The sequence below is a fragment of the Periophthalmus magnuspinnatus genome, chromosome 20 (assembly GCF_009829125.3).
Source record: "Periophthalmus magnuspinnatus isolate fPerMag1 chromosome 20, fPerMag1.2.pri, whole genome shotgun sequence".
Taxonomy (NCBI): domain Eukaryota; kingdom Metazoa; phylum Chordata; class Actinopteri; order Gobiiformes; family Gobiidae; genus Periophthalmus; species Periophthalmus magnuspinnatus.
The window spans coordinates 8,519,329-8,541,032 of record NC_047145.1 but is presented as its reverse complement, the minus strand read 5'-3'; the positions used below and the strand labels follow the sequence as shown (position 1 = coordinate 8,541,032).

Genomic DNA, 21,704 nt, shown 5'->3' with positions numbered 1-21,704 from the left:
TGCCAGATATTGCCAGATATAACTTCTTACTATTTTGTCAGTGAAAGATGTGTGTCAGCTATTTGGGATTCACTGTACACTGTTTGCAGCGTGTGGAGAAGAGTGACCTCCTGAGGACCCACGGAGAAGTGCAGGTGATGGAGAGTCAAATAGCAACTGTGCTTCTCAAAGATAGATACTGAACAGAGAAGCTTAGAGGCCCAGATCTACCACACCAGACACGACCCAAGGTGTAGGCTGTGCAAAGAGGCCCCTGAGACAATCCAGTACATAATTACAGGGTGTCAGATGCTGGCAGGAAAAGCATACATGGAGCGGCATAACCAAGTGGTGGGCATAGTGTACAGAAACATCTGTGAAGAGTACGGACTGAAAACCCCAAGATCAAAGTGGAAAACACCTCCAAAGGTAGTGGAGAATGATCGAGCCAAGATCCTGTGGGACTTCCAGATACAGACTAACAGAATGGTGATGGACCAACCGGACATTGTGGTGGTGGATAAACAAAAAAAACAAAGCCGTTGTGGTGGAACATGAGAAATTAGAGAAATACCATGGGCTCAAAGAAGAGCTGGAGAAGGCCTGGAAGGTGAAGGCATCAGTGGTGCCCGTGTTCATCGGAGCACTCAGGGCAGTGACCCCGAAACTGGAGGAGTGGCTATAGCAAATCCCAGGAAAAACATCAGTCATCTCAATCCAGAAAAGTGCAGTACAGTACTAGGAATAGCAAAGATACTGTGCAAAACCCTGCATGGAAAAGAGGGGATGAGACCACCCGCAGAGAGTGAGGATGAGATTTTTTATTTTTTTATATGCAAAATGTCCTGCCCCACTACAGACATATTGTTTAAGCAGCCCTTGCATCCAATTATGAAAGCCTAACTTTACTAACAGAGCTTCGGACAGAGCAGTCTCCAGTTAAACTTTAAACCTAAAAGGACTCTCTCTGATCTGAACTGCTGTAAACCTCAGTAGTGGCTGTATTACTGGGCCATTATGTCATGTCCATGTAATTAAGAATAAATCAGCATTACAATTGTTATCGGTAAAAGTCATATTTGATTTGAACATGTTTACCTCACACCTGGGGACACAGAAAGGTCATGTTTATGAAAGTATTACCATGTTAACAAAATCATTACAGTTATGGTAACACTTTTATTTTAGGGACCATATACATTCGAAGTGCAAAAGGTTAGTATTTTGTACTTATTAATGCTTTTTGTCTTAGGCCATATTTACAAGTATTCAGCCATTGTTTATTGTTGTTCATTAGCATCAGTGGCACTTCATGCTTTTGTAGATGCACTATTTAAACTTTAATAAGCATTTGATAAATACTAATATCTGAGTAACAACTAATGAGCATACCAATGACCACTTAGTTGACGCGTTGCTATAGTTTCCATAATAAAATATTTGACTAAAACAATGGTTTCTTTAAAATGTATCTCTAATTACTAAATGACAGCCTTACAAGATGTGAGAATGATAACTGATATTAGCCCACAACAATGCTCTTCCCACCTCCATATCAAAACCACACTGCATAAACTTTGCATAAATTAAAAAAAAAAGAAAGAAAAATCATGAACACAAGGAATGTAAATATAGACTATTAAAGCTTTATTATTAATAGAGTTGAAAATACAGTCACATAGGCTTAAAGTGCATTTGACAGATAAATATATTTTTCTAATTATGACTTGGTTTGGTGGGATAGTACCTGGTTAAAGAGCGGGAATTACCTGTCTATGGGGTATTAAAGGCAAACACATAACATATTTAGATCACTAATGTTACCTTTTATTGTTTTGAAAATGCTATATTTGCCAAAAATAATGTACATGTTTAATAAGTTTATTTTGTTTTTGATGCTCAGAGTCTCCCCTCCCTTTGCTCTCTGTGCTATGTCACTCCCCCTTCAGAGCGCTATCACAACACAATCAGCATGCATCCGACAAATGAAACTACTGCCCATCACATCTGGTTTGTCAGTTGTTGTATCATGTTTTTGTTTATTTATGGAGAATTGTTGTGTGGGACCGTGGGTGAAGTAGGCTTTATCTGTCAAATGCGCTTTAGTATTTTTACTAAACAAAAATATCTTCTATTAAAAGTACTGGTGGACTGTTCATATGAGACTTCGATTGTTTTGCAGTGAGTCAATGAGCATCTTGTTGTACTCTGCTACCTGCTGGCTGACGCGCTGTGCTACCGGGGCATAGTCACTCTCCTGGGACTTGGAGGCAATGACTGGAGTGTAAAGGGTTAAGGAGCGGACAGAAGAACACAGGAGTACTAATTGATGCTTTGCAATGGCATCACACTGGGGGTGTTCCTCTTGTATGCCTATGGCTGAATGTTCAGCTGTTACCATGGTGATGCATTAGCAATAATTACTAAAACGGTTTAATGCTGTCTGAAAACTCAAGAAAATACAAAATGGATTTAAACAACAGGTGTTTGATTTTCAACAAAAATGTGGGAATGACTAACTGAAAAAAACTGTTGGCTAATGCTAGCTAGCTTTTGACTGTAATGTTATTTGAGAGGGCCTTGTTTAACAGCACAAATCAGCTCACTTGTTGTTGTAGTTTTAGATAAGACAGTTCTTTATGATCAGATTATGTAGATTATGTTAAAACAGAAGGATACATTCTTTCATCACAAAGTTGTTCTGCTCTATGTGCTGCCATTTCTTCTCCAGGTTTGTCAGCTGAAAGAAAGAAGGAAACTGTAATGTAATTTTGAATTGTTAACAAAATAAAAAATAGTTCTTAAGCATTATTGTGAATATATTTAAATACAGAAACAGGTAAGAACAACTCATATATCATATCCACAACCGAGTGTGGAGTGAATGAATAATGTGTGATGCTTTCAGAGGCCTCGACAAACCTGTAAATCTATTATTATTATTTAGTATTAGTAGTATATTTATTATTATTATTAGTTTTATTATTATTAGTATTAGTATTATTATAAACAGGTCCATCGACCCTCTTCGTAGTGGTAGAAGATTTTGGTTAACCTGCTCTTATTGCCGAAAAACGGTAGATGTATTTTGATGAGGGAATACTGTTATATCAAGGTTAAAATCTCATAAAAGTAGATTTTTACATAACATGTCGCGTTTACGTGTTTTGAGGATCTAAAAGAAAAATGCATTCTTATTAAATATTCAAACATTTCCATGATGGTGTAGCTGAAGTAGTGCTGCGTGCTGTCTCCAGACCTGAGAATGTGTCTCATTCTCTTCTAGTTTGGCCTTCAAAGCTTCATACGTGACTGTGATGTGGTCCAACAGCTGTCTGAAAGACTCCTGCCTCTGGCTCAGAGACACACGCTGCTCCTCCAGCTTCTGCAACACCGAAGACACACACATGGTGGGGATGTCAGCAAAAAAAACAAAAAAACCCAAACTTACTTATATATATATATATATATATATATATATATATATATATATATATATACACACACACACACACACACACACACACACACATACTGTATATACATTATATTATATTATAAAATTAAGCAATGAACACACATGCGTTTAGACTGGTTAAATCATTATAACTCATACTTGTGTGCAATCTCCACACCATATGGTACTTCATGTAGCCACACTGCTTTGAGTTAGACTGACCATGAGCACCACCGATCACTCACACTCACTAAAGTGTCTTGCCAAAGAACTTAACAGCAGTATGCTCTCGTCAGAGCTGAGACTGAGCAGTCAGTTTACCTTTTTCTTGTCCTCGGCGTTCCTCTTCAGACTATCTATGTCCCTGTATGTCTTCAGCTCTGTCTCCATGGTGACCAGCTGCTGTCTCTGCACCTCCAGCTCTGAGCTGATCTTCCCCTCCAGCTGCTGCACCTTCTCCAGGTCTTGCTGCAAACGCCTGGACTCTAAACACACACACAACATTGGAAACCTCAGGGATTTGGACCACACACAACCGGTGGGTAGAGTAGCCAAAAAGTTTACTCAAGTAACAGTAATGTCACTTCAAAATAATATAGTAAGTAAAAAAGTATTTGGGAAATGACTACTAAGAATAAGAATAACTGTCTGGAAGTAACATCAGATTTAAAGTTTAAAGTTGACTTAATACTAAGGACAAACATTAAATAATGCACAAAATCTATCCATTATTTCCAAAAAATAAGCAAAAATTTGACAAACTAAAGCATACCTGGAGAAGCAGTGCAAGAAACACAAATGTGGCAGTCATTTAAAGGCCCTATATTACGCGATTTTCTTATCTGTGGTATGTTTCTTCATCGAAAACAGACCTGGAGTTGTGTTTTGTTTCGTTCACGCATATTTAACACACAAAACCTGCATAGATAGGCTGAGTAAATGTAACAGAGTGCTACCCACCTCAGCACATTACATGACAAAAGTTAGTGATTGAGAGGTATTTTTAGGTATTTATATGTAAAAATGCAAATTAAACTCATGAGTCACAAGTTTAATCTGTCTTTACATAAAAATACATTGTTTCCTAGTACATTTTTCTGCCTAAATAGTTGACCTCCATCTTGTGAGTGCAGTTTGGGTCAGATAAAAAGAGATATGTTTTTGAGAGTGAGAATTTCTTTAGTGGACTACAGCGCTAGGATTGCTTTGTCTGGAATGCTCCACGGTATGGCATTAAAGTAATCTATTTGGGTTTTATTGAATTACAGTTTTTTTTATTGCTTGAAAAATAAAATAACTAAGAAACATGCATTCTTAGTGTGGGCTAACCTCTCCACAGATCTGACCTATATCTTGGACTGGTGGCATCAAAAGCTCATCTCTGTTGGATAAGTTTAATGTTACACTGCGGAATGCAAGCAAAGCAACATTACCATGGAGATAAACAGATGGTGAACTCTATTTAAATGTAGCCCAGGGACCAGGGAAGGCCTATAGATTTTGTAAAGATTGGCCAGACATTATAAACTACAGTATGGTATTGATAGCATCTGACTGACCCGTGGTGAGGTTCTTGGCAGTGCTCTCTGATTGGTTGACCTCAGTCTCCTTGGTGACCAGGACTTCCTGCATGTTCCGGAGCTCGTTGGCTGTGATAGTGTCCACATGGTGCAGACGTAACATGCTCTGCAACATAACAAGACATTATTGTGGTATTCTAAGCAAGATCCAGTACACTTTCAAAAGCCCCAATAACTTTAAAGAGGGGTATTTTACTTCTATGGAGTGTTAACTCTTAACACATAACATATTTGTTGCTCAACAATAAAGGATCACTCAAACTTGCATGGGTCAAATGAAATACAACTCTGAGAAAGTTAGTGATGAAGGAACACACATTATAACAAAAAGCTCAAATTCAGTTTACATAATGTCTCCTTTTAGACAAACTAAGTCAAATCCTGTTTAATTTTGTATAACCTTCTTAAACTGGTACTAAACACCTAAATTCCAGCCACAACCACATTTCAAGTAGAGCTGCTAAACTGGGCAGTACCTGACGGACTAAAGATGAAAGTGAGAATAGTGTGATTGGTCAAACAGCTATCCACTCTTCAAACTCTGCCCTCGAACCTAGGTGTTTGTAAACATCTGGCTTTAATCTGGACAGTCATGTGTGATGTCACATAGTACTTGAAATTACAGTGTCCACTGGAGTCAGCACACATTTTTGACCACAATACAGCACCTAGCACCTAGTTTGCACTAAAACTGACTATGAACAGTAGACAATGCAGATGTTGACAGATTGGATAAATATAGCCTTCAATATATGATAAATTCCAACATGGACTTTTTGAAAATTTATGGTCTAAAAAATTGTGATGATGACTAAGACACTGAAAAAGTAGTAGTATGTGAAGATATTGTGAGTATTTGTATGATAGACTCCCTGTACAAACCCGGCTGCACTGCTCCAGCAGAGACTTGATGCTCTCCTGGATCTGTCTCTGTTTGTTTTCCTCTTGGTGTCTGGTCTCTTCAAAAGATTCTAAGAAACCTGCACACAAATACACACAAATACACAAGGACTTTTACTCACAGCTGTACTACATAGAAGTCTGGATTTTTTTGTTTTAAATTATCAAATCAAATTATGGCATTCCTTCAGGAATACTCTTAAAGGTCCTATATTACTCTGTCTATCTCAAAGCTCAAAATGCTCTGTTCCACCTTGTGATGTCATGAAGTGGTCGTTTTCGGGTTAACAGCTACCTTTTACCTTTAGTTTAGTAGAGATTGGCAATTTGAGATCTGAAATCATCCAAATTATTCAAGTGAAGGTTATGGAGTTTAAAAACATAGTGGAGCACTTCCTGTATTGCCACATGACATCACCAGGTTGAACAGCGAGTTTTCCGTTCGAGTGAAGAACTCAGCCTAAAAATGCAGAATTCGAGTGTAAAACATGTCTGAATGAAACAAAATAGAACTCCAGGTATTTTTTTGATGAGGGAAAAACATTATAACATAGATCAGAAAACAGCGTAACATGGGCCCTTTAAACGTCTCTGTAAATGTCTTGATTATGGTTTATGATTAGGATTATGGTTGTCATATTTTCAATACAAATTAAAGTCCTGTCCTCATGTCCTGATACAGTCTGTGTCTAGTTCTGACTTGGACCCACTTTAAAGCTGGTTTAGTATTTTGTCCTGTTTTTGCTGCTTCAAATCTCATGGTTCTTATTTTGTCTAGGTTCAGTCCAGATTTTCACCTGGTTTATCTTGGTTTAATTCTTGTTGTATGTATTCTGATTCTGTCCTTTAACATGTTTTAGACTGCTTAGGCTTTGGTTAAATTCTGATTTCCACTATGAATAAACCCTGAAAGAACCATCTGCCATAACTGTTACATATCTGTCTCCTATAAGCTCACATAACATAACAATCATCATATTGATACTTACTGTCCAGCTCCTCTTCTTTTTTCTTCAACTCTTTATATTGCTGCCGACTTTCCCCTTCAAGAAAAAAAGGTTATGTGGACATTTTTGTTTTATTAAAAAAATACTACTAGATTATTGCTACTGCTACTACTACAAATAATACTAATACTCAAATTTCATACCTTGTGCGTCCTCAGAGTCCTGCTCCATCTGTCTGAGCTCCTCTGTGATCTGCCTGGTCCGCTCTCGGATTTCTGCCAGTCTGAAAGCATTGGGAAACACAAATAATCATAAATATTGTTTTTCATTTACGGACAAAGATTTAGTATGAAAAAGTACATACTGTCGCTCCATGCTGGCTATTTCCTGGTTGTCGTCCTTCACCTTCAAAAAAACAAAACAAAACATTTTATCATATTATACCAGGCATGTCCAAACTATGGCCCGGGGGCCAAATGCGGCCCTGAGACCAATTTTTATTGGCCCTCAAACCTTCAGGTGAACTGGCCCAATTGATAATAATCAGTACTTTTAACAGCAAATTTGAGTAATCCTACCAATATAACCTAAATAACATCACACTGCATTGTCAAACAGACCAAATGTTAATATTTCAAGCCTTATTTAAAGTATGAAGTCAAAACTATGTTAAATGCAATCTGAATTATCCACTGTATTGACCACTGTGGCCCTCCGTGTCGAATATTTTTCAAGATATGGCCCTCGGTGAAAAAAGTTTGGGCACCCCTGGCTTATACTATAAAATCAATCAGTCTAATATAAGGTGCATTATGTAACTCTTTCTTCTGGTGGAGGGCCCGCCACCTGCTTGTCTCCTTAGAGATGTCATCGCCGTGCCTGGAATGTTGGCATTCCATGGAGACAAACGTGTGATATTGGCCTCCAAAAATGACAACTTCTGCGATCATTTATTGAAGGCTAAGTCAATATAGTAATTATTGTGACAGGGCTAACTCCTTCTGCATATCCCTGTTGTAGTAGTTGTGATTTGTAATCCTGTGTACCTGTTTGAAGAGCTTGTCCCTCTCCTCCTGTGGTGAGCCCATGTTCTTCTGCTCGGCCTCCATGGCGTCTCTCTTCTGCTCCAGTGAGGAAAAAGTCTGGTGTAGACGCACAACCTCCTGCTTGGTCTGTGACTGGGACAACTCCTGTGCACACGCAAAAGCATAGTTATAGAAAATACAACTGCTCTAGTGCTAGTAGAGCTGAATGTTTTGGGAAAAAAAGATCAAATTGCAATTTTTCGTAAAAACATTGCTATTAGAATTGTGATTTATGTTTTAATAATGGGATTCTAATCACATTAAAGTGCATGTGACAAGTTATACTATTCACTTACATAAAACATAGTTGACATCATTATATTTAGGGTTATACAAAAAAAAAGTATATATATATATATATATATATATATATATATATATATATATATATATATATATATATATATATATATATATATATATATATATATATATATATATATATATATATATATATATATATATATATATATAGCTACCGGATATTTAGTATGACATGCGTAGAGGTAATTCAAAAACTGTTACCTAGTAACCATAATATTAACAAAGGCATAAACTTATCTAAATTACACAATAGTTATGATTAGGTTTATACAATTAAATAACAACACCTTTATTTTGTTAAATGAAGGTTTAAACTGCTGGAAAAATGCCTTCCTTGCAGATAAATTGTCTTGAGGGGATTTCAGAACTCACCGCTAATTCCTGTATTTTTGTATTTTTCTTCTTAGCTTTCCCCCACAAACTGCCATTTAGCTGATGTAAAACTATCTCACCAAACAAAGTCATAATTAGAAAAACATGAAAACCTGTCATATGCACTTAAAGGAGAAATTACAATAAAACTGAACTGACAAACTAACGCAAATATGACATTTGTTTGCACAGATCTAAACTACAGGGTTTGCAGTTTTTATGCAGAATCAGACTGGATATTTAGTTATTTAGAAGGAAATTATTGTGCAGCCTTTGGGATTTACTAATTGCATCTGTTCAAATTATGATTTCAGTTTGATTGCGATTAATCTTGCAACTCTTGCAAGGGGTTGTTTTGTTATTGATTGAACTGCTGTGCTCATTGGTGTAGCTTACAATGTCATAGTCCTCCTTCCTGGTCAGAAGAATGTCCAGCTCTTCCTGAAGAACAGCCAGCTCCTGTCCAACAGAAAAACAAAAAACAGATGTACAGATGTTAGGATCATTTGGGTTAAGAACAAACAAAAGTACTAGGGTTGTCAAAAGTATTAAAATTCAGACAGTAACTAGATACTAAGAAAAAAAAAGTCACATTCACATAACAGAGCTTTAACAACAGCTTTAGAATGATCTTGAGCTGTATCAGAACAAGTATAAGACCACATAGAGTAGTATGCCTATGGACCATATGGAACATACCTGGATGATTGAGGGATCACACACATATAAGACCACATGTTAATGCTGATTTAATATTGAAAATCACATTTTATTGTCTAAATAAAGAGGCTGTGGTATGATCGTGGCATCAGAATCAGTATTGTTATATTAGAGTCTATTTTTAGTTTAGGTCTTTTTTTATTTTATTTTAAGCTATTTATGTATTATCTTGTTTTATTGCATGTACCATTTTCCATCTGTTCTTTAACTGTGCAGTGCAATATTGAAATTTCCTCACTGTGGGACTAATAAAGGCATATCTTATCTTATCTTATTGGGTATTCCTTAGTATCATAACTGAGCTACTGTTGTGACAACACTAAAAAGTACTTCTAAGTATAGTACTGGAGAATCAAAGTGGCTAACAAGAACAGACGGAGAACTTGTCAGATGATGGCACATGAGAGTCTAGCATAGCCTGTGACCTGCAGCAGCTCCTCGTTGTTGGCTGTCATGGTGTAGTACTTTTCCTGTTTGGCCGAGGGCATAGACTGGACCATCTGTTCTGCCACTCTCCTCTCTTTGCGGATGTTCTCCTCCACGGCCCGGATCGCCTCCTCCCTCCTGCACACAACACACAGCACCAGCTAAACACTCCTAAGTCAAAGGCATGATATTAAAGGAAGCGTTTGTAAAATGTTTATTTCGGTTCTCAAGACGATCCATTCAGAAAACCAGAATAAGCCTCACTTGAGTCTCTCACTTGGGTTGCCAGCTTCAGTGTTGACTCTCTCTGATCTGAATAGTTACTACCAAAACTACTCCTAAACTAGAACTAAACCCCAGCACCTGCAGACAATCATTAATCAGTGCTAGTGCAGCCTCTGCAGCTCAGTGAGTGAATTCTGGAGGTTCTGAGCTTTCACATGAGGCCTGTCCATAAACTGAGAATGAGAAACCTTGTGTGTGTCCTCTATCTGCAGGTTAAAGCTCTGGCAACACAGGTTTAGTTGTGATTGTAGTACCTTTTACAACAAGCAGAGTGCAGGCTACATACCCCACCTTTAACTAACAGAGGACACTTGTAACATGGAATATTGTAATAACGCCATTAGGACTGCAACTTATCAAGACTAATAGGATATAAAAAAATATAGTTGTACAGACTCTGTGTGCAGTGGCATTATTAAATCAAAATATCAAAAGAGAATAGACCATTTCTGACTCAGTGGTTAAATCAACTCAAAGGTCACCAGGCTTTTGCAATATCAACATTGATATGTCAAATTATTTGTGATAATCATATGAAGATAAAAGATAATCATATGAATAAAGTATGTTATATTTAAAAGTAATATACTCAAAAATGATACTTTTATGGCTCTTAATGTGAAAAACAATGCAAGTAAAAGTAATTACAAAGACAGTGTACAATTGTGTATAAAAGTGAGGAAAAACTGCTTTGTTAGAAAACTATACAATTTAAAATAAATTTAAAACTAGTAATTTAATATAACCACATCCTTAACCTCAAATTATGACATGACATGATCTGATTTTCTGATTGGAGACACACATACCGCAGGCTGTGTTTGGTGGATTAGCACAGACATCCTTCAGGTAGAGTAAATGTTTAGCTAACAGCCTAACCTATCTCCAAAGCCTAGCCTAGTATGAGAGAGTGACCCAGTTTTACACAGGGTCAAAGTTCTTTTACAGCTCCTTCAGACTGACAGACATGTAATCTTCTTCTACCTCAGCTCTCAGACGGTAAGGGAATACCATTTTTACACTAACTCATCTTTATTATTGTAACTATAACAAACTCTTATATTCTAAAAGTCTATAAACCACACAAAACCAATGTTATAATTTCTATGTCAAATGCTGACTCATTCACTTAGCCTTGACGGTAACATTATGCAAAAAATGTAGAATTTTATAAGCAACAAATACTTAAGTAACAAACAGTACATTCACTGAAAGAAAATTATGTTTAACTGCAAAAATATATACAACAAAATCTTACTGCGACACCAAATTTGAGTAATTGTGTAAGATGACTCAAAGCTCTGGCAGAAATATTCCATAAACACATTTGAAGAATATTTTGTTCGCTGCTCAAGATCTCTCTCACTGTGAATGTATTTTAAAATGCTAAACATATTGCAATACATAAATTGTTAAGTGTGATGCCACTTCCGGGTCCATCATCTGATTGAAAACAATGCACATGTTTACAATTTCCTCTTTTTTAGCGACAACACATCTTACATTAAAAAGATATTCCAGTTGTTTAAAGATAACAAGGTTATAAACATGGATCTATGGCTATAACTGTGACAGAAAGTGTACGAGGGAGATTGAGGTAAGAAGCTAGGCTAGGCTAAAATGGTATTAGCGGAGACCGACAGTTAGTGAGGTATACACACTGGTAATACTTTGTTATGTTAGATCATGGTTAAACATACACTTTTGAAAGATAACTGTCTCTGTTATTTGATGAGAAAGGAACAAAAACAAAGTTATAAATCAGCTGTGAAGTTTCTAGTTGGACCTGAAAGTGACATCACCACTTAACAACTCTATACCAAAAAATACACACAAATATGGAAATATAAATATATAAACATACAAATATGACAATAAATCATATTGATTCCAATTCCATTTGACTTTTTGTTCAAAGTTGTATGTCTATGTGTTTCACCTTACAGTTTATCCACTTTAGCACTATAACAATTAACAATAATAAAAAAAAAAAGTCCTGTGGATATATAAGGGACTGCTCAGGGACTACAGATGGAAACTGGCTTCAGCTATAATCTGGTGGAAAGCATCTTTAATGTTTTCGCACATTGTCCCTGTCAAATAAACTAATAAAAAAAATAAATTAAAATAAATTCAATCTTAAATTGTCCGTTCAGATTTGGATCATGGCACGACCTAGCCAGTCTCCCCTCTGGATCCTCCTAGCTGTTGGCATTGTATTAAATATTCTAGAAGTGAACATAGCGAAGGAGAGCGGAAGAAATGAACAGGTAGGACTTTTTTTTTTTTTTTTTAAGTAAATAACTGCTAACTCAGCAGCATTCAGCCAACTTCCCTTACTCCCCGTAGGTCAAAGATCTGAGCAACAAGCAGCTCCAGACCATCCCTCCCTGTGAGGCTAACTGTACAGTGACCACCCTGATCCTGAATGGAAACCAGATCAGTCTGAATGAATCCGACCGGTTAGCCTTGGTTAGCTACTGTGGGCTAAGTCAACTCTATCTGGACAATAACATTGTGATAGATATAAAGGCCAAGTATTTCAGTGGAGTGCCGAGCCTCAAAGCGCTGTCTCTGTCTGCAAACAAAATCAGCAGGTAAACAAGACGCAGGTTATGTTAAAATGTCTGAATTTCACACAAAACAATTAACTTTTGTAGCCAATAGCTGTGTGATGTCACTTCCAGGTTCATCATTGAAAACAATTACAAACAAACAATTGTTACAAGTTCCTTTTTTTTTTTTTTACAGGCAACACATCTCATGTTAAAAAGACATTGCAGTCGTTTAAAGCTAATAAGATTATAAGATCTATGAACCTACGGTTAGAACTGTGACAGAAAGTGCATGAAGGAGGTTGAGGAGGCTAGGCTAGGCCAGTCACTAAGCAGTGACTGGCAGTTAGTGAAATATACACACTGGTAATCCAATATTATGCTAGAATATTACTACATTATTTACATATTTGATCAAATTTGTGGTTAAACATGCACTTTTGAAAGGTTGTCTCTTGTTTGATGAAAGTTTCAAGTTGGACCTGGAAGTGACATCACCACTTAGCAACTCTATATAGAGCTTGTGATGGAACATCAAAAAACTATTGTCACCATAGAAATCTGACATGTTTGTGGCAGTACTGCAAAACTCTCAGACATATTAGCTGAAACGACGTTACAAAAGTAAACAAAAGTGTGAAAAACTTCTGTGTCACTAAAATCACTATCACTCCATAGTGTTTGAAAACATCTGAATGTACGCAAAGGCTAGTATTTAGCATCTTACATTTTATGAGGTGTGATGTCACAATCCTGAGTGTATTATGCCTAAGTGACATGTTCAAGTTTGATTTTAGACTCAATCCAGAGGCCTTCAGTGGACTGGAGGGTTTAACTGAACTAGACTTATCCAACAACTCACTGTCAAGTATTCCAGACCAGCTGCTCAACACATTCAAGAATCCCCAGGTAGGAGTTTCATACAGAGCAGGTTCATATGCCACCGATGGCCATATTGGTTCAAGTCGCAAGGTAAACAAATATAACTTTAAAGCAAATATGCTGCTCAAATACAGTATCAGTACAGTCTTTACTGCGAGCTGTGGAGCGGACATTTACACAACAACAAATTACATCATACACAAGTACAACTACATTTTAAAATGTGATTTTTTATTTTTTTTTGTGCAGTGATTTTATTCCTAAAATGCTAATGCTAAATGTAACTCAGTTAAATTTACTCAGCTACATTTACTTGAGTAACTTTTTAAAGAAATTGTACTTTTCAGTGTACTTTTCTAGCAGCATGCTTTTACTCCTTCTTGAGTCATATTTTTTTGTATTGAAGTAGCTATTCTTGTATGAAATAATTTGAACATTGAAAATTGATTGTATGAAATAATTTGAACATTGAAAATACCAGCGGTCATGGATTATTTAATATTTTGTGCTTCCAATTACATTAAAGTCAAATGATAAAATACACCGCCTGTCATAATTCTGTGTACGTAAGTCAAGTAAAGGATGTTCCAAAGCCAAATATCTGTGCTTGCTGACCTGAGTGATATTATATTGCAAAAACTGACACATTTCACGCAGCATTTCTGAAACTTTTTTGGGTATATATAAAGAAAAATCATGATTTTGAAAAAAAAAAAAAAAAACACTGTATTTTTTACAGGTGATGAATGTAAAAGGAAACCCCTGGAACTGCTCATGTGAACTTCTAAGCTTTGGTAATATACATTTATCTAATTATCATTCACAATGCTCACTAGTCACTACGGCAGCAAGATTTATCACAATCAAATCAAAATAACTATTTGAATAGATGAAATTACCAAATTGTAAAATGCATTTAATTCTTGTATTGCTGGATGTCAGATGACGTCACATCATTCTATAGGCCAGTGTTTAATAGAGGTGGGGCAGCTAAAATGAATATTGTTAAAATGCAGATTTATATTGAAACATAGAGAGTTCTTAGGTGTAGTCACTAATAGAAATAGTGAAATTCAACATTTGTGAATTTACCTTTTGGACATTTCATGGCAAAGTACAATGTAATCAACAGGAAATTCTGACTCTTGTCCCCTCTTGTCTTGAAAGTTTGACATCATCAAATTGTAAAATCTAAAAACTAGCAATTAGTTAAACAGTTTATATTTCAGTATTCTCTTAATCCTGGATGTTTTGTTTTTTTTAAAAGAGAAGATATTTTCCCCAAATCTTTCAGTCCCAATACCAAGTGGTTTCATCAAATAAATATAAGCCATAAATATAACTGGCTTGCTTTTGGTTCTTCACAGCCTTTACCGCCACATGTGCCTCTCCACAAAGCATGCTGGGACTCCCCCTGACTGAAGCTATAGCCAAATGTTCCTTGGCTCCAACCACAATCAAGCCCACCTCTTCAAAGACACCCCACATTCTGAAGGCTATACTAACCCCACAATTCAACCGCAGCTTGGGGAAAGGTAAGGGCACACTGGTAAAAACTATTACATAGAATTACATACAAATTCCTTTTAATGATAAAATATAATCTTTAAATGTCAGAGGAGCAACCTGTCAAGAGCAGTGAGTACCTGGGGACCCATCTCCATATCTTGAGCTAGGCTTGGTCAGGGCTACTTTAGCTGGAGGATTTGACCTATACTATACTTTACAGTGACATCACACTGGTTGTGTTCTACATGTGTCTCTATGGTGGAATGTTCAGCTGTTACCATGGTGGCACAATGCACACATTAGTAAAGACAGTTAAAAAAGTTTTAAGATCACACGCACATTGAGCTTTTCATAGAAAAAATACAAAATGAATTTAAACAACTCATTTTGATCACAGCCTGTGATCAATATGAGCGATCAATCCTGTTTAGGTGTTTGATTTTCAATAAAAAAGGTGAGAGTGACTTATTGAAAAACTGTTGGCTAAAACTAGCGAGCTGCTGACTGTAATTTGATGAGTGACAGACTTGTTTCAGAGCACAGATCACGTCACCTGAAACACAATTTTTTTCCAGAACTACCCCAATTATGTCACATCTACTGCCAAACAGTTTTAGATAACAACACAAGATTTTTAGTAAAACCTTGAATATAATGACATGAACTACACCTACTACCTGCACTTTATGTGTTGACAACATGGGCAAACAATCACTCTGTAAGTAGCAAAATTTCTATGTAAATAATTCTACAGGAAAATTTGTAAGACCTCTTTTATCTATAACCACAATACCACTCCCACCCTCTTTAACTCACCCCCTGATTTAACCCCCAACCCTCTCTCTCCTCTCAAGACGAGCCCGTCGCACAAGGTAATTCATGGAAGTTCACCATTAGTGTATTAGCCTTGGTTCTCACCACCGCAGTCGTCATCGTGTGTGCTATCAAAGGCCCTTCCTGGTACAGACTCTTCCATAACTACCAGCATCGCAGACTGCACAACCAGACCACCGAGCCCACGGGGACCACTGTGTTCCAGCAGACCTACAGCTTTGAGGAGGAAGGCAGGAGGAAGAGGAGGGGGGGTGACGAAGTGGAGGATGAAGACGGATACTTTGAAGACCCGTACATCAGAAGAGAGGAGTGAGGTGAGGGACAGTGCTCGCTGATGGTGTAGTGGTTTCAGATGTGGTACATACACTACCAGTCAAAAGTTTAGACAAACCTTCTGATTTAATGTTTTTTTTTTTATGTTTACTACTTTATACTGAAGATATCAAATATCTGGCACAAGATGAGGTCAGATTTTCCGACTTCCAAATTTATACTGTAATAACCTGCAATCTCGGAATTCCTACTCAGAAATGCCGGCAATATTTCAGAACCCCAAACTGGTTCCGAGTTAGAAAATCCAACATGGCTGCACTCTGTGTATTGACAGTATTGCCTTTAGATGTTCTGTACTATCCACCGGCTTCTGTGAACCTGCTCCTACAGCAGTTGAGCCTCTGCTGCTATAACGTATGTACTGTAAATATGCACAGTTATGCTTTGTTATACTAATGAATACATGGGGCTAATGTCAACAAAAGCATAGATTGAAATGCTGATTGAAAGTAACAAATAATGTCTGGGTTAATAAATTGACCAGCATTTTGGCAGATGTGAGCACAGTCTTTATTGTTACTTTGAAGTTGTACTATACATAAAATATAATGTACTGGTCCGTGTTTTTTCTGACGTGAGGTCCCAGTTTCGTCCTCTGAGCATAAATGGAACACACTATAACCCTTGGCCTTCTCTAAATGAGCTTCATGAAGTTTTCTGAAATGGTTTTCACTTCACAGGTGTGTCTTGTCAGAGTTCATTAGTGGAATGTAAAAGTGTGTCCAAATTTTTCACTTGTAGTGTATGTGGCTGTTACCTCCTCAGGGTCATTGGGTCGCCTCCTAGCCACAACCGTTTGGTGAAAATTTCTACCCTCTCTATCCCCATTTCATGCTATGGCTGTCCTGTCCAATAAAGCCTTTGAGCCAGAAAATATTTATTTAAAAAAATAATGTTTTCTCATTGGTTGTCATAATACTGTCTAAAAATCAATCGTAAATCTACCCCACTTTTACTTACAATACAAATCAACAGTGACTTACTCTCTCCTTTCAGTGAAGATGTTGTCAATGCTTTCAGCCTTCTGGTCATTCTGAGCCTTCAACTAAAAACAACAAAACAAATGGGAAATGAATTTCAGTAATGCATTGAACTGACCAGTATGGCCTGCATTGTTTGTTCTCATTGTTATATCTCAATGTTTTGTGTTTTATTGGTTGCTTGGTTGATCAGATCCATCGTTGGAACACCCTGTGGGTGGACTGTGATTGTGTTATTGGACTACTACTACAATAATACATAATAGCTTACAATATGCTATATGAAAAACACAAAATTCAGTATATGCATATGTACTTTTTTTAAATTCAGTTGCTCTGGATTACCATCTAAATGGTATCAGCATTGGTGATGAAAAAACCCTTATTGCTTAATCTCTCTTTAAGTTCATTTCTTGGCGACGGTTGTACTTACAATATTATAGTCACTGATCATCTCCTCCATGTCTGTATTGGTGTTCAACTTGTCCACAAGCTATGGATGTACAAACACAAATGAGTTAGTATGTTTACAAAGATTCAACATGCTTTTAGTGTAAGGTTTTAGAAAATGACAAAATATTGATTACATTTGAAATATCTGACACATTTGCAAATAAAAGTACCATGTTATAATCTGCCAGCTGTCCTTGTAAATCTTTAATCTCTGCAGCAAGACCCTCCGCTCTGTAATGAATACATGACAACCAAAATCAAAATACATTTTCAGAAAATCATTAAAATTAATTCAAATAATGCTTTAAAGGACACATATTATGCATTCTCATGGGTTTAATTATCTTTTAAACTTTGCTTTTGGCCATCTTGGGATAAGTATTTCACATTTTCTAACTTAAAATATTGTGTACACACAAAATATACTGTATAAACAACACTCTGTTTCTAATGAGGCCTTTAAGTGTTGGAGCTCCATTTCATTTCATGTGTTTGCTGTGAACACAATTTAACCTCAGAATGAGTCCAGTGATGGTTTATGAGCTTAAAAAATGTGCAAGAGAAACCCAGGGATTTATCTCTAACACAGCAATCCAGACAAAATGCAAACAGAGTACTTTTGAGTATTTAGATGACGATTAATTATGGATTAATGAAATGTGAATGAAAATACAACTCCATGTATGTTTTTGACAGGGGGCCCAATATCACGTGGTTAAAAGCTAAAAAAAATCAGTTTCGCAAAGTATGTGTCTTTTAAATAAAATTGCATATGCTGACGTCTTCTCATAGGACAGGTAGACTGAGTTCTCCTGGTTGAAGTTGTCTATCTCCTTGTGTAGTTTGCTGGTCTCTGTGGTCAGCTCATTAATCTTACTCCTAAAAATTACAAAATACAATGTTAACCACTCTATTGCCAGGAAAAGAAGTGTGCTTCCTGAGAATGTGAGAATACCTGAGAAGACCGAGGTAGTAGGACTTATCCAGGATCTGTCTCTGAGGTCCTGAGGAGAAAAAAACAACAACAGTAATTTGACCTTTAGAAAGGCTAAAAGCTACATTTTGCATTTTTTCTCATAAAAAACTCAAAAAGGTAATACACATTTTAACATTTTCAAAGATAGTATAATTATGGATTATACTGGACAAGATAATTTAAAAAAAAGGTCCATCCACTAATTGACATATAATTGACGGCATCAGCTACTGATCATGCATACATATTATTATTATCATCATCATCATCATCATCATCATCATCATCATCATCATCATCATCATCATCATCATCATCATCATCATCATCATCATCATCATCATCATCAGTAGTAGTAGTAGTAGTAGTAGTAGTAGTAGTAGTAGTAGTAGTAGTAGTAGTAATGCAACCAAAAGGACACCTACATCTTCAACGCAATTATTTTGGAATTTTCGATATCATTTCAATATGTGTTACATAAAAGCAGCTCTGATGTAAATGCATCTCAGTGAAAACATGAAGCAGCAATGTGGCTGAGTGGTTAACATACTTGTCCTACAGCGAGGAGGTTCAGGGGTTTCTGAACTGAACTAAGCCTTTCTGTGTTGAGTGTATGTGCTCCTTGTATCTGTGTATAACCCTGTACCTGTTTGTATGCACACTGACAGAATAAAACAATAAAAACTTTACACGATCTTCCAAAATTATTTGACAGACTCTTTTTATATAGCAGATGCCCTTTCTGTCGCTATCATCCATATAGTATGCATTTGGGCAGTGCAATTAATCACATTTTTATCATTTCATATCATATCATCGTCTTTTAACAGAGAACTCTACAGCTAATTCACCTGTGTTGACAAAAGTGCGTGTGACAGTATGAAGTACTTACCTTTCATTCCGGTCTTCATGCCACTGAGCCCCTGCTGTGTGACTGGTCTGTCTGTGACTTTGATCTGAGCAGACAACACTCCCGGGACAGCTATAGGGATTCCCCCTCTCATCCCAGAAAGGCCTCCTGTACCAGGGACCATCTGAGAAACATAAAGAACAAGGTATTTTAACACCCTCTGCAAAATGAAGGAGGTTTATGGTTGACACCAAGAACAATGTTTTGTTTGAACCACAGGGGGCAGTATTGAGTACATTGTGCATGACAGTTTTACTTCTTGGGCATGGCTTTGTCAACCATACATGTTTCTGCTATTAGGGTTACAACTAATGATTATTGAGCTCTTAAGATAGTGGCTATGTGCATGCCCTCATTCTCAAATATGTGTGTGTGAGGTGTACCCCGGTGCCCACTCGTATGGCTGTGGGAGGGGGTCGCACTGCAGTGGGGGGTCTCCCAGATCCACTCCTGCTCACAGGCCGGGCCAGTCCTGAGGGGGGCCGCTGAGTCGCCATGACAACTGCACACAAACACAGCACATATAAGGATTACACAGCTCTCATGTTATTGAAATGTTTTTGTACAATCAGAATGTTTTTATGGCTCATCTGTGCTATGCTTTAGAATTTAAAATGTGTATCTTGTGAGAAGGAACACTGCAATTTTACTATTGCCTAACAGCTCTAACTTCAGCATTTGTTCTACCTTTAGCTGTTATATTCACCGTTATTGGTTTATTTGATGGGGACTGTGTTAATGGACATAACTGATCATGCTAATATACACTTTTATTATTATTGGTAGTATTATTACATTTTTTATTTATGTACTGTGATATTTACTGTGTAACCTTGTAATATATTTATGTGTGATTGGCCATGTATGTCAGTACTATTAGACACCTGGATTTCTTCTTCTACAGGATGTATTAAGTACCTATCTATGTAGTAAATATTCTGAACTGGAGGACATAGAAGTGCTATCAGTTGCCCTGTGTTTGCTCTCATGAACACACTTTATACACCATGTAGTTTGAAGACAACTTTGGAGGTGAGGTGGTTGAAGTGTTTTGCTCAAGGACACAATGACTGTACCAGTAAAACCACCAATATTCCTTCTATCTACAAGTCCAAATGTATTTTTATTTCCAAAAACATTCACGGGCTTTCTTATATACCGTTCACCCAATGTGTTTTTTTTTTCATTTCAGATTTCTCAGAACGTGAACTGTAGTGGATGTGCATGAGTGGCACATTAGGTCAAAATAAAGTGCATTTAAACCTGGAGCTAACGTTTTAGCCCATGCTACAAACTCAGTTGTATCATTAGCTAAAGAGTTAAACAACTGTCAAGCATTGCACATAAGCTGGAATCTAATATTTACAATACAATTTAACTAAAGAGATGATCAACAAAGTGCGTTACGTCGGGTCTCATTTGAGTTAGCATTCGCACAGTAGCATTAGCTCATGTTAGCTTCTCCTCTCATTACACAGTCTGAGAATAAGACTAAATCCTGACGTATTTCCCGTCCCGTTTTAAGTGTATAAACGCGCTGTGAGGACGTGGTTATCTGTTTGTGAGAAATGTACAGTTTTAGATCAGAGAAATGTTAGCCCGCGGTACCTTCTGAAGATGTTGTCGTTTCCACAGCAACCGTCTTCGAGGTGGCGTGTGGAATCAGTGCTGCCCCTACTGGCTGGGGCGGGTATTACAGGTTTATCAGGCGTATAAAGACGAACTCTGACTCTCAGTTCTCATAAAAAAAGAAAGTCCTTATTATGTGATTTTTTAACACTAAATATCAAGTCAATCTAAATACCAATAAGCCTAAGTAGGAGATGAATTTGCTCAATAGATTTTAATGAATAGCAATTTTAGTAGCCAAACTTAGTAGCCTATATATATAACGTTTGTATTGAGCCAAGTGCAGTTTACAACTTAATTGGAATAAGATCAGTAGAGCTCAAGATATCTTTTTACATTAAAAGATAAACTAATGTAAAAGTAAAATCACTCAAACTGAAAACAAACATGGTAACAGTTTAGGTATATGTATCTGAAACAAATTTGGGTGTTAAGTTTGACACGTAGAAAATGTATGTGCCACACTATCTGAAATGACAATAGTTTATCATTTAACAAGTATCTGTTTCTCTCCTTGATTGGCAAGGCATTTTAGAGGCAAAAAAGTAAAAATAAATAAATAAAAATT

General features: G+C 36.8%; 1 protein-coding gene across 1 annotated transcript; it reads right to left on the bottom strand.

Annotated features, from left to right (window-relative positions):
- Positions 1 to 1,604: 1,604 nt before the first annotated feature.
- ift74 (intraflagellar transport 74) lies at positions 1,605 to 21,179 on the bottom strand. Its single transcript, XM_033986053.2, has 20 exons — positions 21,116 to 21,179; positions 19,891 to 20,009; positions 19,490 to 19,631; positions 18,577 to 18,625; positions 18,402 to 18,500; positions 17,792 to 17,852; positions 17,602 to 17,661; positions 17,172 to 17,233; positions 9,790 to 9,928; positions 9,041 to 9,103; positions 7,910 to 8,053; positions 7,228 to 7,268; positions 7,067 to 7,146; positions 6,906 to 6,959; positions 5,899 to 5,996; positions 4,996 to 5,122; positions 3,758 to 3,921; positions 3,239 to 3,364; positions 2,659 to 2,719; positions 1,605 to 2,256 (listed from the first exon to the last, which is right to left on the bottom strand). The coding sequence occupies exons 2-20, from the start codon at positions 20,002 to 20,004 to the stop codon at positions 2,135 to 2,137; spliced, it is 1,806 nt and encodes a 601-aa protein (XP_033841944.1). The 5' UTR covers positions 20,005 to 20,009; positions 21,116 to 21,179; the 3' UTR covers positions 1,605 to 2,134.
- Positions 21,180 to 21,704: the final 525 nt, after the last annotated feature.

Excerpts from the sequence above, each read along its gene's own strand:
- ift74 (XM_033986053.2), bottom strand. The coding sequence starts at position 20,004 with ATGGCGACTCAGCGGCCCCCCTCAGGACTGGCCCGGCCTGTGAGCAGG. Across the intron at positions 17,853-18,401 it reads TACCTGTCCTATGAGAAGAC|AGCGGAGGGTCTTGCTGCAG; the intron begins GTCAGCATATGC and ends TATTCATTACAG. Across the intron at positions 7,147-7,227 it reads ATAGCCAGCATGGAGCGACA|ACTGGCAGAAATCCGAGAGC; the intron begins GTATGTACTTTT and ends CAATGCTTTCAG.